The 18,572-nt window shown below is 53.6% G+C and overlaps 1 protein-coding gene across 1 annotated transcript in view; it reads right to left on the reverse strand.

Annotated features, from left to right (window-relative positions):
- Positions 1-18,572, reverse strand: part of LOC122393676 (RNA-binding protein Musashi homolog Rbp6-like) — a 130,545-nt gene that overhangs the window by 53,889 nt on the left and 58,084 nt on the right. Inside the window, exon 5 of the mRNA XM_043389949.1 lies at positions 17,642-17,683. Within this exon, the coding sequence (XP_043245884.1) occupies positions 17,642-17,683 (42 nt within the window). The remainder of the gene's footprint in view (positions 1-17,641; positions 17,684-18,572) is intronic.

An 18,572-nucleotide genomic window follows, 5' to 3' on the forward strand; every position in this document is an offset into this window, starting at 1 on the left:
AACGAAACCATTTCGTCCGATGGCTGCTACCCTTCCCAAACAAATAATAACGTTATAAACATCTCAAGCTTCTATTATATTCAGGTAGCTACGCCAGCTACAAATTAGTGCACACATTCGTAATTCGCATGCCAAAAAACTCGTCCAGAAATGACAAGAAATCGAAGCGGCATTCAATACATGTATCATTAGGCATCTCATACATCATACTGTCCTGTAGGATTTCTGATCCACCACTGAGGGCAAGTAGGACGTTCACAGTTTGTAATCCCCGATCTGTCAATGGATTAATCCGGGATTCACCGATGATCCCTCAGGGATCATCTTGACGTCTCGGGCGAGGTAGTTAAGATAAAAGTTCTCAAACATTTACGACATTGCCATCTCATCTACTCGTTCAGCGAATCTCTCACTGAAAGATCCAGCGATGAATCCAACGAATGCGCCACCTCGGCGTTCTAACACTGTCAGAGTTCAACGCTTAGAAGGCGCAACAGCCTTCTTATTGAACGACTTCTCAAACTTTTTTAATATACAGAAGAGCACAGGCATCAATCCGGGTTGTCTTACTTCATTGAAGCGCTTCCACTGCCATCAAGGATCTGGAAGCTCATACAGACAACTAAGTTTTTAGGTAGCACCGGCGGCGCCAGGGAAACTTCTGACGTTCGATTAAGCCGGGTGCCGTCGGAGTTTGGTGCCGGCCCAGTTTTGCAGATGCGTGCCATATTTTCGGTGCGTGCTGTCAAAGTTAGACGCGGCGGGCCTCCAGCTACTCGAACATTGTGTGACCTGACAGGAGCCTGCCTGACCTTCGGCGCAGACAAAAACTAAGGCAGTTTTATGGCACAGCTTGCGCACCAGCTTGTGATCTGAGCTTATCTTGCTGTCGGAAGTTGGCGAGGTAACAAACAACTTTCCAAGGCGACAGACATTGGGGGCCGTGCTGTGCTCTAGGAAACTCTGATGGCTAATAAATATGCAGCGACCCAGGAGAAAACGGGCCACACGCGAACGATCTTTTTCCGAGGATCGTGTGTAGTCCAAACATCAAAACATTCGATTAAGCAAGTCACTATCTTCGGCTAACAAATCACTCACGTTCGACAAACAGAATTAACGCCCATCTGTCCGAACCTATTAATCTTCCGTGCTCGCTGTCCGTAAAGAATATCTGAAGCAACAGAATAAGACAGGTCGCTTTATCGCATTCCTCATCCCACACCATCTCGTATAGTTACTTTCATACCTGACAGGATTTCCTCAACAGCAATCACTCTGCTGATCACGCGTCATAATTCAAGAGGCTACCTGAGCATGCACACTTACCGTCAGTCAGTTCTTATACAAATAAGAAGCAATATTCATTTAACGCTTCAGCCCTATACTTGGTGAAGTTGGAATCGCCTTCAGGGTCTAAGCGTGTGAGTCGATGGATATTCTCACCGGCATGGAGCGTTGGAAATGCGTGGTGGTGGGTAGTAGCACCATTGAGGCTCCACATACCATGTGTCTTCAATTCATCAGGGTGTAAAAACAATAGAACAAGTCATTGCATCATGGGTTTCGTTCCAAGTGCGAGTGGCGCGGCGGATAAGCTTTTCGGTAATGCGGCACAGCCTAACTTCAGGCGCCGACAATAGTGCCATCTTTCGGTAATGCGGCACAGCCTAACTTCAGGCGCCGACAATAGTGCCATCTATTGACCGATGACACACTGACAGCTCGCAGCGCTTCGCAAACTGTCTGATGCTCACATATCCAAATGAAACACATACGATTGCCGAGAGATCGTTCATGCCAAGAGCTGAACCAAAACTTGGGTCTCTCGATTTCATTCAAACAAGCAAAACGAAATAATGTTAAAACTCATGCGCAGAGTAAAATTCATTCATTCAGCCTCAGAAAACGCTATTGGATCGGGGTCCAGCGCGGCCCCCTGAGTTCACCAATCCCTCAGCCTCCCATCGGTCAGAGCGGACGCTCAGCTCGCGTCACCCAGCGTCAGTGGTGACGTCAGCTCGGGCTATAATAGGCCGGCGCACGGCCCGTCAGCGCGAGCGAACGACCGCCGTCGAAGGCGTCATTACCCGAGAAATTGCACCGGAAAATGGCGATCGCCCTACGCACTGTGCGCCACATGGGCCAGAAGAGGGAGTGATGTGCGGCACATGAGCCAAAGGAGGGGGTGTTGTGCGCCAAATGAGCCACTGTGCCGCCACGTGAGCGAGAGGAGGGAATGATGTGTGCCACATGAGCCGGTGCAGGGAGTGCTCCGCCACAAAATGGCTCAGAGTAGAGCGCTGTAAGAGGGTGTGAGGTGGAGCGACCGACGGAGAAAGGTGGGGTTCAGTTTCACCTTACCGTGACGGGCGTCTTACCGAACCGCCACCGACCAGTCACGTACCTGAAACAAAACAGAGCCCAGTTAATGACGGCGGCGTGAGAGCTTGACGAGAAGGACGACAAACGAAATAACATACAACATAAAAATGGAGGAAAGCATAGAAATAACTTCAAGATCATGTTTAAAAAGTGACATTAGCAGGAAGACGAATATTGATACATTCGAGAACGAGAATGCCTGAGCAGTAGCTAGGCGATTCATTATACAAGCTGTCGATGATGCGTAGCTCCAGTGGCGTGTGATACGTTCCCTCGATATCAAACTCGTTCACATGGATGTGACTAACAAAACGTTAATCGATTCGGTGTGCTGGTATGCACCAAGTCCCAGCTAACCACCCGTCTCGTCAATAAGGTTAACTATGGGGTCAAACAGAACCAGAAGAGACCGCGGGGTCAGACGGGGTCACTCACGCGCCGCGGGAGCCAATCAGGACACCGACCAGAGGTCACCATGAACCGGAGCAGGGTCAGCCATCGCCCCGCGCCGGTCGTCCCGAGCGCGGCCACAAAAACCTCCCACCCACGGCACCGGGCGGCGCTTTAACGAGCCCCGGACCAACCCGGCGGCCGTGTCATTTTCGTGATGACCCGGGGTCGTGAGCAGTAAGAATGCGACATACGGTGCATCGCACCGGTGTACGGGCGCAAAAACGCTGAGGAGCAGGACAAAACAGTGCCGCGTGAAGCCACCGGGCTGGGCGGAAGCGGTCCCTGCTTGTTCCTCACTGCGATGGTGTCTGTCTGGTGCCACGCACACCTGGAATGGGAGTTCCGAGCTCCCGTGGAGCGTGGCGCGTGGAGCGCAGCAAGAAGAGGAACACACAGTGACATCCCGACCCGCCCCTGCATTCGGCGCATACCACGCCGCCGGCGCCGCTCGTAACCGCAAATAGCACCGGTCGTCAACGGCGCGGCGTGACGCAAACACGGCCATTGTGACGCAGGGGAGGCGCTCGTGACGCAGGGACGTCACCCATCCCAGCGTCTGGACCACACCGGAGACGGCGGGTGGCACCGTGCCGGCCGCATTGGCACCGGCCGCCCCGCTCCGCGCCGCGCGGCGCCCAACCCGTGCCGTTCCGTGCCCACATTGGCACTTTGTCTGCGGGTCGTTTGCGGTAGGGCGGCGGCGGTGGTGGCGGTAGGGCGGGGGGAGGCGGGGGCGGCAGGGAAGATGAGCACGCAAGCCTCCCAATCGGTCGCTCTGTCTCCGTCAATCAATGCAAATAGACGCGGACGACGGGCCTAATGAAGTCTTTTCGGCGTCCAAAAGTCGCCGACACCCAGAGCTCCTGGTGCGGCGCTGATGTGCGCTGGTCGATGGACACACGTAGTGACGCGCACAGACAGTCTGGCAGAGAACACAGAGGATACAGCGGATAGATGGCGGACACACAGAGGAGTGGGACACGGCAGACGCGGACACACCGGGGACACGGAGAATGGGCGAATATCGAAGCAAACATGCCTCATTAGCATAAATCGAGACAACGAAGGATGCTGTGAACAGAAGAAACTGAGGACTTTGAGTCTAAAGACTAGCACTGACCAGTTGTCACTGTTGCATACATACCCCAAGCTCAACTTCGAAGTCAATGCCTGAGATGCAAAGCTACCGTTCACTGCCGCCAGCCCGGACCGTACCGGCACAGTTCGAGCTTTCGTCACTAGGTGGCTCTGCCGGTCGACCAGCCGCCCTGGGCCGGAGAGGAAGGGGATGGCAGCACGGGAGGGAAGGATAGAGTGAGTGGGAGAGCGCGCCGGAAATGATGGGGCTTGCCAGAGGACTGATGACGAGACCCTGTCCAGGATAAATCGCAGGAGAGGAGCTATCGCCGGCCGGGATAGCCTCTCGGCACGCCACCCGAAAACCCGAGAGGAAGAGGAGGAAAACGGTAGAAAGAAACAAACCGAGCGCTCATGAGGCAACATAAACGCACGGACCAGTTCTTTGAGAGCAAATCTGAGTTTATCGTACGGTAATAGGGCATCACAGTTGCTAAATTTCCGGAAATCGTTCCCAGTAAACGGTAAACCAATTTCACTGAAGGAGTGCGAGGTTTGCACAAAGTTATCGCGTTGAACTTCCTAGAATCGTTGTTAAAGTGGCCGACAGCTGCAACTTGCATTCACTAATAGCCTTCCAGCCCACCATCAACAGGCCATTGCCCGCTAATGGGAAAAACTCGCGCTGGTCGGGTGTCGCCGCCCCTGCCGTTGGAAGTCCCAACAGCCACACTGCACGGCTGGCGGCACCCACGAACACCACAGCCCAATCGGGCCAGTCCCGCTCGTGACACATGACCTGAGGCGATAGGGCGGCCGGGGCTGCCCGCGGCCACCTGGCGTCCGCGCGAGCCGCCTTCTAATCTAGTACACCCACTCCAGCCACAAGGACCGGCGCCGGGGGCCATTCCGGCTATCGGCGCGACATATGACCTGCCGGTCCCAAATGGGACAGGGCTCGGACGGGGGCGGCGGTGGCGGCCCACTTATGGAGCTGGCGAGCCCGGCGCGGCGGGGTGGACCGAGTCGCCGCGAGGGTCTCCTGATGAACATGGCATGGCCGCGGGGCACCGTTGGGGGCGGAGTTGAACTTTGGTGAAAAATGACAGTGTTGTGTTCTAAAATCTTAGTCTGAGAGAGATGAAATGCAAAATCAATCATGAAGCATCAAGTTTAGAAAGCTTATCAAGTTAGAATGACATTCAAGTAGGTATCTAAAAACCAGCAGAATCGAAACTGTAAACGGAAAATATGTTTAGTCCATCTTTTCGGTCTCAGTCAAGACAATATGCCGACAGGTAAAATGCAGCTGAACCCATGCATACACGCGTGATAATGCCTGCATGCTTTTTTGCACTTTCCGTCTACACAGATCGGGGTGAATCCCTCGGCTCGGCTCACCGCCACGGGAGCGGTGCGCGGCGCCGTCATCTGTCAGGGATCCTGTCACCTGTCAGACAGCCGACATGATGGACTGCATCAACTATCTGGCCAACAGCGTGTGATTACGGCGGCGTCCCCGCTGTCGGCTGCATTACCGACCGGTTAGTCGGATAATGGCCCGCTCGGCGCCGCCGCTGCTACCGCGGAATCATTCCGCTGCTACCCTGGACACACCGCCGCTACCGCGGAATTATTCCGCCGCCGCTACCGCGGACACACTACGCTGCTGCTACCGGCGGATCCGCCCAGCGCACCGCGCGGCAAAAGGTGGACCCATACCGCTGCTATACCGGCGAACCCTATAGAAACCGCTACAGGCGGACCCCTACGCTGCTACAGACGGACCCACTCATCACTTCTACCGGTGGGCTCATTCCGTTTTCGCCATTGTTACCGGCGGGTTGATTCCGCCGTCACTGCTGCTGCCTTTACCGCCATGCCTTTGCTATTAACACCCCGATCTTCACCGGTTACATGCGACAAGAGACGAACTGGTGGGGTTTGGAACAGCTTTCGCCACTCACATGCACAAGTACCGCAGCGCAAGACCTAGCTCGGAGAACGCAAATAACATAAATAGAATCACAGAAGAGTCCCATTGGCATACCAAGGAATCCATAAACTATCCCAAAAATAATAAAATTTTAACAAAATAATGTAAAATGTCCATGGTCCTCAGGGGCTGGTGCGCTTTCAACCCCACTTCCTCTGACGAGTAAGACGTATTTGTCAGTGTGGGGCATATAACGGTTCTCGCGTTGCACCTCGGGCGCATTTCCTCATCACGGCGTCTGGCAGCACGGGTCCCTCAGGGGTTGGCAGCCGCGCCCACCGGTGACATCAAACGTATCACGAGGACGCCCAGAGGGGCCCGGGAGGAGGAGACGGGGACTGGGCTCACTGGGTGGTCACTGGACTGCTGCCAGAGGGAACACGGGGACCGGAGGTGTCGCACAGTGTCACCGAAAGTCACAGTTACTACGAAATACTGCGTGGACATCGCAAAACCTCGCCGTGACACATTCGGCTCATTACTGGGACATCTTCCATCAACGGTTTCAGCAAATCGTCAAACAATATCAAAGATCTTCAAAGCTCAAAGTCACCAAGTGCCTAATATCAGGCGTTATAGTGATGCCGACGCGTCATCTCTGTATCTGCCTCCTCTACCGGACTCGGCGTGGAGGAAATGAGGATTGAGGGGGTTCAACAAGGGGGAGGAGCGGGGACAGCTACACTGATCGCACTATCGTCCCGTGGTGGATGAAATCTGGCATGTAACCAGACTTGGGGTGACATTGTAGCTACTGATGAATGATGGAGCTTAGTTGGGGTGGAATTGAAAGCATGGAATGCGTACAAGGGTGGATGGAAGAAATTCAGGTGAAAGGAGACCCGGCGGGTTTCAATATTTCACTGTCGACAGAAAATTAATAGACTTTCACGGCATGCTGAAATAAATCATGATTTAGTTCCAAACAACCGGTTAACTCAAAATTACGAACCAACGCCCGCTTTTTCCTGTACAATCATGCATGCACATTGCACACACGTACCTAACCATGACGATGCAAGTTCTATCATTCGAATGATCTCATGCATAAACTATTCAATAATGACGACCCTCCGCAAGCCTAGTCGGGCCATTAAAATATTTAATAATGATTGAGTTCGTAGTGTCACGCCTGAAAGTAGCGGCGCCGGTGGTGAAATGTCACGACTGTGACGTCACATGGCTATAGTCACCAGCGTGGTGTCACCTGCGCAGCGTCGTCAGGCCAGTCACCAGCCGACCGCGCCATAAACTAATGCCGCAGCGGCCAGCAAAGCAGTACTTCAGTGGCACGGACCAGGGCGACCCATTTGCATAAAAGCTTTCGGCACACGACGGGCGTTTCGAACTTCGTGGGTGTGTTTTCCGACTGGGTACTCGCCGGCTCACTTCATTACACCTGGCAATACGTGGATGGGTTGACACATAAAAAAATATTCGGCGTCATCGGAAACATTTTCCATAAAAACTTCTTTCAGCATGATGGTATTTAACTGCAAGAGTATATTTGCAACTAAGTAACTATGAATGTGAACCTCAATGGGAGTGATGCCATATATAAAATTGGCTCTTTAGCGACCCAATTCGAGTCCAGCAATAAGAAAAAGACGACTGACAGACAGCGAAGTGGACTAGACAGTTTTTCCTCCAGCTCTCTAAGGAGAAGACGGCTGTCAGCTTGACCAGCTGTCGTTTTCGAGTCGCCTTGGATTCGCTTCAACCACTCAGGCATCTGCCTTCGTAAGCACTCTCGCGCTAAATAGTCACCGATATCTGCCACTTCAAACTAGCCCTAACTTCTGTCAGAGTCATCGCCATCGTCATCGTCGTCGTCGCCACCACTCCGTCGCCATGCGCCGCGCTCGACGCGACCGTCCGTTCAAATTCGATTGAGTGCCAGGTGAGTCCATTCGTCAGACTAATGGTGCCGGTGCGCCCTATAGCACGACCCCGCAACGACGGTGTCGAGCCCGTCGAAAAACCGACGCATTAGAGTCGACCGCCCCGCCGCGCCGCGCTGCGCTGCGCCCCCACCCGCAGCCTGGTGCTCGATCCGGGTCGGACGAACAATGGCAACGCGCGGTGACCGGGGACGGTCGGGGGGCGGGGTGTGGGAGGAGGCAGGGCTGAGGAACGCACCGCAATCAATGTAGCCTGCTGACGGCGAGAGAGACGGACGGACGGACGGACGGACGGTCGGACGGACGGACGGACGACGGACGGACGGACGGACGGACGGACGGAAGGACGGACGGACGGACGGAAGGACGCGGGCAGGTTTCCGACGGCCGTCGGGCCCCACGGAGCGCTATTCGGCGTGGCGACCGTTTCAATTTCTTTTCCGTTTTGTCCGTCAGCGGCAGCACGCCGGGCCGTTGCGACTGCCGGCGAGCAGAAACCCCACTCGGGCACGCCCGGGTGCGTCCGCCCGCGGCCCACTCAGTCTCTCAGCCGACCGCGGCGCACGGTCCGGCCGCCGCCGCCACCGGCCGCGCCCCACTGTCTTTCATCTTCCCTGTTTGTGCTTTCCGGCCCGGCGAGACCTCTCGTTCCTGTGAGGAGCTCCGCTTGCCGCTGCCGCGAGCGACCGAGAATAAGCAGCTTCGTTACTGACTTGGTGGACGACGATTTGAATGTGAATTCAGCTTCATTAGAGGGCCTGGCCGCGAAGGAAATGACTTTCCAGTGGCGAAGGCTCTTTCAGAGCGCCCATCTTCTGTGGGCGTTCAACATCCTGGCTTGTCTTCACGCTTGGCATCACAGTAATTAACGGAAAATCAATGCAGCCAGAGCAAAAACAAAGAAGGTGTTTACGTAATGCCACGAAAGTCAAATAAACCATCAAGCGTGCAGCTAATTAGCACAGATTCTTATGTCGTTCAATGCTTCCTATGTGAAGTTTTGTTGATGGTGGCACTTGGCACTCAAGTAGCAACACAAGTCACAACGCATGTTTTAAATTTACCTTAGTTTGCGAAACTTGCTTCGAATCGACTTAATTTGGACCACCACGCTTCTTTAACTTGAACCATGCTAAGTGACACGTGTGTATCGATGATTCTACCCAAATCACTCCCGCTTTTCCATGATTACAACATGAACGAAAACGAGTAGGTTCTTATACGAGAAAATAACGAAACAAAATTTCCACGCCAAGCCAATTCCCTACGAACACGTAAGCAATCAAAACCGTCTTCTACATCTTAGCATGCACCGCCTGATATGGCTAAAACTAAGAAGAAACTTGTGAAATCTATATTTGGAGGCCTACATATGGGTCTGTATATGGGCCTGTATATGGGCGCCTTTCCGTCAGCTTTCTTCAGACAGTAGTGATGACGAATAACCGTTGGTGGGGAAACATTTCAAACTGCGAGCCAATCTACCTCACAACTCATAAGTAATCAGCTCGTGACTTAATCCGTTCATAACAACATCATCCTTCTTTCCCCATCAACGCAATTCAAGCGGTCCAAGTAGGCGTCTGATCTAGATAGCATCCGGCAGTAGCTCTTCGAGAAAGGTGACCTCTCTTCCAATCCGGTCGACGACGTTCGGGTTTTCCTCTCGAGAAAAGCAGCCCATCCCTCGCCGGCCGTTCGTTTTTTTCGTCGCATATATATCGCCGCGGCGATCGGGGCGTCCCGTCTGGCTGCTCCCTGGAGTATGAGGTCATCCTGAATGGAGCCGCGATCGACACTGTCACAATCTGGAATGAGCCTGTCGAAGGATCGCTGGACCAGCGTCTTCCCGGGTGACCGATGGGCTCCGTTCGCCGGTCCACCGGCACCCATTTCGCACGCTCAACCCCCAGTGGACGCAGCCCGGTGGCAGTGGCAGGAGACGGGGGGGGGGGAAGGAGCAGCGATCGGGATGGCCTTCCACGAACAAGACATCATCACAAAACAGCAGTGAAAGAAGTTCTGGAGCGTGGAAATTCATGAGCCGTGGCAGGGCAATGAGCTTCAGTGGACCCACAACCAAAGCGGTGATTCGGTCACAGCCGACCGACGAAGTTACAGCGTATACAGCGGAGTACTGGACCAATTCAACAGCTGGGCACAAGAGCAATTTAACAATGTAAGAGCCGACTACTGCTGGACCGGTGTAAGAGACCACAAGCGGCCCCACCCACCAGCGCCGCTCATATAGTCATAGCGCGAGTCGAACCGCCTCTATAGCTGGCAGCTTCAGTCGATACCTGAACCGATACACCCCTCAATAACCAAACCAGTGCACAATCCAATGCACCAGTGCTCTCCAACGAGGACATTGCCACCGAGCGGGGGCAGCTCGGGGTCAGAGGCGGTTTAAAGGTCAGGTCACCAGGGCGGACAAGAAACGACGACGAGGTCGATCCCACTCTGTGAAAACCGCCGCCGATGATTATGCCACTGTGGATCGGAGTAATCAGACCGTGACATGCAACGTCTCAGAAATTCACAGGGACAGGAGTAATTCCACTCGGCACGGAACCGTGGGACACGTTCAGGAGGCAAACGCACAGAAATAATTTATCACCACATAGACCGTTGTATTTCATTTCAAAAGGTGGAACATTTATTTTGACAGCTCGCGGTGATTATCAAAATGATTTCAATTTGAAATAAAAAGACTGTAAAACAAGATGAAATAATAAGGAGTGTTAAGGCCTGGCTACACTATGCGTTTTCTGCGTGCGTTTTTGCAGGTTTGCGTGTTTTGCGTAATATCGTTCTAGGAAAAAAGTTATAAACAATATAATTTTTACTTTGGTTATATACAAAAGCTAATATAACTCTTATGTAACTAAAATTTAAGGTGAAAAATATCACAAAAACGTAATATCGTTCTTTTTTCTAGAACGATATCACGCAAAACACGCAACCACGCAAAAAACGCACGAAGAAAACGCATAGTGTAGCCAGGCCTTTAGGTTGATGTATCAGAATCGGTTCAACACAAGTTCATATAGCATCACGTTCCAGCATCATTAACAAAAGTGAATAAGTTTTCGCTCTCTCTTACACCTAACTGTAATACGGGTAATTAATCACGCCATATAAAATGCGCTGCGTGTGAAGCTCATTTAGCGTTGGTAATGAATGTACGCCAGCCATAGGTGCTGGAACACCTCACTATACGCGTTGAAAAGTCACGCTATTAATAACTTGAACAGTAAAAATGCGACGCACGACACAATCAAATGAATCAGCATCAAGATGGTAATTTCATTTCTAAGATGAAAATCGTCCTATTTCTTTTAGCATCCCGCATTGCTATCTAGCCGTCCAGTAAATAAGCGGGCTCCGTTTGCGATCCCAAATGACGTATAGATGGGCCGCAGTGCGACGGGCCGGATTTATCCTCCGACCGGGTTAGTATGCGGCAAATTGATCAGCGGTCGCTGCTGATTCCGCCCGCCCCGCCCAATTGCGAGTCAGCGCTCCGGCTGCGGACTCCGCCTCGAATAAAACCTCGGCCGCGTCTGGGTCAGCAGAATCTCCAGATTGGCCCAGCGAGGCGCGCCAGAACCACCGCGGGGCACGCCCGTCGACCATCGCACGATAGCGAGAGAGACCCGCTGAAGGAGAGGAGCTGAATCAGAAGAGGAAAACTCGCCGAGACATCGGCCGAAACGACGGCACGGGTCAGAGGGTCCGGGAGCGCGGAACCTAGAAACCACGACAAACATCTCCGGAGCCCGTTTGTGGGCGGGCGCGGACGAGCCGGCAACAATCGGTGCACGGAGGAACGCGACCTCAAAGCGGCCGGTTTCTCCCTCGCCTCTGCCGCTCGCGGTTTCTCTCTCGGTCTGTCCCCGACTGCTGCTCTCTCGCCGTCTCACTACGATGCCGAAAGGATGCCAAAACGTTCCGATGCGGCAGGCTGCCAGCCAGCAAACTCATTTGCATATAAATGACGTGACATTTTGCATGCAAGCCCGGTCCAATAATGATACCGACAACGGGCGGCAAAGTCCGGAAAATGTGCGGTGGCCGCCAGAAAAACACAAGTGGTTGCGGTTCCGGTCTGAGGAGCCGACTCCGAGGGGAGGACGCAATCAGGGAAATGCGTGGCGAGCTCTGTGGTCTGCCGCGGTTCTGCTGAGATAAAAAGCCAGACACCTTCTCCATAGATTGCGGCAAGACAGATTAGGGCGGATAGGTATCGCCAGGTGCTAAATGGAGAAGCTGTTGCCAATATTCTGCAGTGCAAATTATCGGCATATAGCGAGGTTCACGAAAGGAATTTAACAGTTTCTGATTTTACAAAGTTTCAACAGTTTTCTAACGTATTTAGTTAGAATGGCACCATACTCTCCACAAACGCTGCTCAAAAGCCAAAATGACACAAACTGAGTGTCATCCGCGCCATCAGCACGTTAAACCGCTGCTAAAAGTTCCCGGCGCCGAGTGCCGGGCCGATGTGAGTCTGGCCGCTCCCTCCTCTCTCCCGTGCTCTCAACCCGGACACACTGCCCACTCGGACCATTAACCAGGCTGACTCAGCTCAGAGTCAGTCCTTCAGCGGCCAGCGAGCTCTTCAGTCGCGGTCACGTCTGCACGCCATGGCTTTTAGCCGGCGCCGTTCGCGTCTCTGCGCCAAAACAGGTACGGAGAAGGCGAGTAAAGTTCAACGTACCGGGCTTCTCGACGGGTCCTGTCGCTGTCGCCGAACCACAAAGCGTCCATGGTGCCATCCGTGCGGAGACCGTCCCAGTCTCTGAGAGTCATCTCAATTTCCACGCTATGGCGAGCCGGGGCCAGGCCGGGCCACGGAGCCCGGTTCGATATGCTAATGCGATGTGGGAAAAATGAGCGCATCTGTCACCCCTGAGAAGCGCCGAGGACCGATGGCACATCTCCCGGGCGTCGGATGAGGGAGCCGCCCAGCCACCGTGACCAACCGCCCGAGAATCAGACGGGAGCGAGCCCGAATGGAGCGACCGCAGCCCCCGAACCCCCAAATGGAGCGGCCGCAGCCCCCGAACCCCCAAATGGAGCGACCGCAGCCCCGAGCGCACAGCTTAGTATGACGTGGACGAGGGGGGGGGGGGCAATTGCGGCATGAGGTGCTGTACTTACATGGACTAATGTATAACATGAAGCTCCGGAATATCGCTGTTTCTTCTCAACAGTTTACTTCGGTAATTTTGACAAATGGTATTGGGCCAATGCTATTGGCAGGAGCTGAATAATGGCTTCAATTTGATCTTGGGTTTCAGTTGCTTGACTTAACCAAGAGAAAAAATAGAGATTCAAAACAATGCAAATTGACCAAAGCTGAAAATACACTGACTTAAAATTTATCTAAGCAAGTAATAGTTAAACTAAATATTTCTAAAATAATTCCCCCAAAAGTGAGCCAGTCAGCAGCTAATATAACATTTCTTCATGTTTCAGCCCCCAAACACAGTGACGTGGCCTGCCAATCACCGTGTGCCATAAGCCGCTGGCCTGCGGTTGGCGAGCACCAGCCTCGGTAAGCCTCCGACTGCGGACTGGGGGATGTCAGCCTCCAGGAGCGGGGAAAGTCGGACGGGCAAACAGGCTGCGAGCGGGACAGGCTGACAGGTCGACAGTGCGCAAACACCGACAAACACGGCTCGCCCAGCCGCAAATTGGAGCGACAATGCCGCGCAACAATAACGAGCGTGTCCGTCCACTCTGCGGGCAGACTGGCGGCGCAATAGCTGCCACTCGAGTAGTCATCAGTGGGGAGGCCGCGTCCCGTCTCCGCAGAGCGTCTCCTACCACAAGAGGTCGTCGAGGGACGCACCGCACCGCGCCGCGCCCGGGCCGCTCTCCACTCCAGCCGGGTCAGGCGGGCGCGCCGAGCACCGGCCGGCAATCGGAAGCGCCGCCCGGGAGAACACTTTATCACAAACGATTGTAATGCGGCCTTTGTTCGGCGCGCCGGTAAGAAACAATTACGGCCGCCGAGGGCGCGTGATTGGAGAGACGAGTGGGTGGAGCGCGCACCAGATGGGAAGGAGGGGATGGAAAGCGACCGACCTGGCCGGGCGCCTCGCCCCGTCTCGCTCGGAGGGTGGTCCAGCGACGGGAGACCGAGAAATCATCGCCCGAAGATCGCCGCTGCCGAGCGAACAAAAGACGCCCGCTGGAAGCGACCCGGAAACGCGCAGTGGCATACCGCCGTGGCCTAGTAAATTAGTTATGTATAGTGCTAGTTATGTATCTCAACTTATTCCCAGCTCGGAGAGATTGACCACTGACCAGCTATTAAGCAACTGAAATTATGTCTTTTGCATGCTCCTCGGTCTAACGGATTTGTCTATTCATGTTCGGTCATCGGTCCAGAGGGGAAAGGGAATATTGGGGCCAAGGTAAACCAGATTATCACTTGTCGAATTCGCCAGAGCGCAGTGGAAGATATATGATGCTTATATTGGCAGTTATGGGGTCAAACATACAGGCTAGCCTCGGAATGTTCCAGATAGGCGAGCGAATACCATGCCAATCGACAGCTGACCGTTACAGTCTACCATGAGCTACCATGGGCTAGATCCCTCGCGGAACAGAGGTCATGTAGGTGAATCCTCTTCTCAAGCCTCCACATCGAGACACAAGGAATCTACAAACAAGTCATCGGCTATTTCACGGCGCGAGGAACGCCACCCTCACTCCCATCCCATCAACCAAAATCATCAAACCGTCGCCCTCAGAGGACACATAGGGACCAATGCCAGCCACCGTTAAATTCACAGTTCACACCACCGCCACTGACGAACCGGCGCCGGGCGGTAGCAGCCGGCGACTCTGCAGGAGGGGGAGATACGATCGGAGAGTCACCGTGCCGCAGGCGATGACGTTCGGCCGATGACGCCGTCATCCCGGGCGCAGGGCACGGCAGACAGAACCGGTTCGGTGAGCGGTTAACACAGAGGCAGTTGGGTCCTGTTGGCTAGAGTGTCTGACAAATGGAATTATGGACTTGGCGACCGGTTGCTTTGCATAGAGATGTTAGGTGAGTTACATGAGGTCGGTAGCCATTGTAACACGTTTGTAGAGGCTAGGAGAGGGCTAGGAGGCCTTTACAAGCGAGAGGTTTTAGTCGTGCATCAATACTTCCAATGTGCATATACCTATGCATCGTTTCGTTAAGTTTAAGACGGGATAAAACCAAAACATCATATCTTAGGGGAAAACTCAATGATCGAACAGTCAGCAATTTCAGAAGGCTGCAATCATCATCACAGTGAGAGCGGTCACATGAACCTGGGGATAGCTCCTTTGGTAGATCCGGGACACGAGCCCCATGTCCAGAGCCCCGAAGCAGTACTCATACCTATTACACCCCGGCAGAGGTATCTGTCACCGGCACCATAGCGACTAGTTTATAGATCGGTCGATGCAGGCGCGAAGCCGGATTCGCACCCGGAGATGGGTTCGGCGCTGGACAGGTCAGCTGACCGCAGAAATCCGCTGATTTACGACCCTCTCAGCGGGCTCAGATCGGTGGCGGTGTGTTGGTGCACCAGACGGACGGGTAAGGGCTGTGGGCTACTGCGCTGTCGAGGAGAGGAGCAGGGATCTGAAGAAGGAGTTAGAGATTATGCACCACGAATTTTGACCTTGAAGAGCGGCAGAGTTCTTGATACGATAGCAAGTGGAAATCATTTGCTGATAGCGGTTCCATCGCGGTAAGTGCCGCGCCCATTGATAAACATACATACGCCCCAAAAGCAGCCCAACTTGCTGAACAAAAGCAGAACAACTGCGCAGCATTGGAGACACCAGCTGCTTTCAGCTCACCCTCGTCCCCGAGACTCACGACTCCCATCGAGCCGGGTTGAAACCGACCGCCCGGTCCTCAGCCCTCTCCCAATGTGGCCACTGAGAGCATTCCGCCATCGAGACCTTTCTCAACACGGCCGCTGCAGCCATACAATGTCCGTGACGGCGACGGCGCGCCATTCGCCGCAGATATACGGATTACGGCGATATCCATCATGTCCATAATGTCAGCTCTCCGTCAGTGGCCGAACCAGTCGCTGAGCGACAGAGCGAGCCGAAGATTTCGGACGCCGCTGCACGAAACTGACAGACGACAACGGCCCACGTTAGCGGAATATGCGCTATGTACTAGACGGTGAAATTCATGCATGTAGAATGGCCGGAAACGGTTCATGACGTCTATTCGCCAGGCGAGATGCATGCAAATGGTCTCGAGAAAAGGGTCTCGCTCAGTGAACTCTTAGGTCTGCTTGTTGATGCAGCGATACGGCATATTCAGTAAAGTATGCATGCTATGGTATGTACATATTGAAATAGCTGCTAATAGATGGATAAAGAACATTAGTCGTTTTTAAAATGTTAGTGGAATAGGTCCTACGATAATCGGTACGCCGGGCTGTCAACGGTCAGGCGACTTTTCGCCAGTTTACCGGCATGAAATGGAAAAATGAGCATAGTGACGAATAACAAATGTTATTGGTATGTCTCAATCTCAACAAGCTTCAGAGGTCACCGTGCTTTTCTCTGTGCAGCTGAAAAGCCACGGTAAACCCCCGACCTCCCGTCTCAGTCACTGTCAGTCGCCGCTGCCGGCAGTGAGTAGTTCCACAGCCAGCCGCCAGGGGCGCGGCGGTCGCTCACGGCGGCGGATGGCTAAAAGAGCGTGACCACACATCGTCACGAGCCCGTGGGCGCGGCGAAGCACGCGAGCACGTGACACCAGGTCACGCGTGACGGTCAGCGCACGACGCGTCACTTTTCCGCCGCACGGCACCCAACCGTGGTGTGTGACAGCTCGTGAAAAAGAACGCTACAACTGTACAAATGTCACGGATGCTCCAATTTGTCGCCACCTCACTGATGACCAGAAGGCAGACAACAAACCAGGCGCGGATACAAGGGGGGGGGGCCATGGGGGCCTTGGCCGATTTTTTTTTCCAAAATAAAATAAAAAGTTAAAAAGCTGAAAAGGGGGCCTCCTGAAAATAAAGTGGCTATTCATGTTGAGATGTTGCCTGAACAGCTAGATAAGCTCAATAGACGCAGTTTTTTTTTGGGGGGGGGGGCCCAACAAGTGGGAAGATGGGGCCTCCAACAGGTGGGATTATGGGGGCCTCCTGGTTTCTAATGGCCCCTCCCTTGGAGATTTTCTGGATCCGCCCCTGCAACAAACACCTGTGCATTTCGCAGTCATCGACCACACAATATCAAATGCAGCATCGACAAGCAACGGCCATGTAGGACACAACAGTCAGACACAACAGAAGCCTTGTAAAGATCCACCCATGGGCCAAACTGGAGCGCCGAACAGCTGTGGAAACTCCACCTTTGCATGCACCGGCATACAATACAGACCCCGCGCCTCAGTCGCCCACCGGGGTCTACCCTGTCTGTGAGAAGCCATCCGGTGCCAGTGACATGTTTTTGTTGGCGCAGACGACAGGCATCACCACGTCACAAGAACAGCAAACGACGCCGTTCTATCACGCCGAGGGGGCACGTGATCCGCGCGGACTGGAGCCGCACAGGGGCCTGTTCAGATCTCATTTCAGTCTCTCGTCTCAAGTGGCACTCCTCCTATGGTTTGCTCCAGTCGGGATTGACCCGTGACCGAAGCTAGCCCGAAGCCCGGCACGACAGAGCAGTTCACGCCAGCACAGCGGTGGAGACAGGGTGTCGTGCCCGTGGGGAAAAGAGAGGGGAGGAGGGTGCACCGAATGTCAACGGGTCACGGGAGACCAAATGGGCCGTGAAGTTCACGGAAACTTACCTTTGGGTGCGCTCTCCTTGGAAACGCCACTTTGGGATCGATCTGGAAGACAGACAAGAAAGTCCAGTCAGACACATTAGACAGACACCAGGCAGACACTAGACAGACTTGCAGGAAGCAGGAACTAATTAAATCTAAGCTCCAAGCGTAGCACAAGCAACGACGAGAAACATGTAGAAATCAGAGCGAGCTGCGCCCGCTTATCACACCTCAGTCGCCAGCTGCCGCGGAACGAGGCGTCGTTCCGTAATCTTTCGCGGCCTTTCACGCCCAGGCGCCGCTCACGAGGTTCTACACAGGCGACGCTCGTCGAAAGCGTGTCAAAAGAATGTCGAAACAAAGCGGCGCACTCGACGGCGCAGCTGCTTTGAACGGCCGTTCGATTCGGCGTGTCATTGTCGTCGTCACGTAGCCGGCACCTGCCCGCGCTGGGCCTGTGAGGGGCTGGGCAACTTGTGGGAAGTGATGCCCCAGTCCGCTCCAGTCTGACACCTGGCCCGCCCTGGGCCTCTCAGGGACTGGGAAACTTGTGGGTAATGATGCCTCTGACGGACTGAGGGATGTGCAACAAAATAAATATGATTATGCTTAAATGCAATACAATTTGTAAATGTGTAGAACGTTTACCTAGCTGTTCAACATGTATGGATTTATTTTGTGAGAAAGTAAGTAAATTAAATGCAACCGCGTTTTCTTTTAAAGTTGAGTCGTAAAAGTTATATGAATGTGAAGCTGCCATGAATGCTATGACATCATAAGGAATCAGATATAAATCAGTTAATAATTTTCTATCCCTAACATCATATAACTAAAACACCTGCCCCAAAATCTCCCCTTTCCTGATTCCAAGCCACGCCCTATGTCAGTGAGTGCTGTGTGGGTCCCCAAGAGTTCGTCGCCTGCGACACCGGCGACTCGGGACACCGACCGA

Source organism: Amphibalanus amphitrite, unplaced genomic scaffold (genome assembly GCF_019059575.1).
Source record: "Amphibalanus amphitrite isolate SeventyFive unplaced genomic scaffold, NRLGWU_Aamphi_draft 000003F_arrow, whole genome shotgun sequence".
Classification (NCBI taxonomy): domain Eukaryota; kingdom Metazoa; phylum Arthropoda; class Thecostraca; order Balanomorpha; family Balanidae; genus Amphibalanus; species Amphibalanus amphitrite.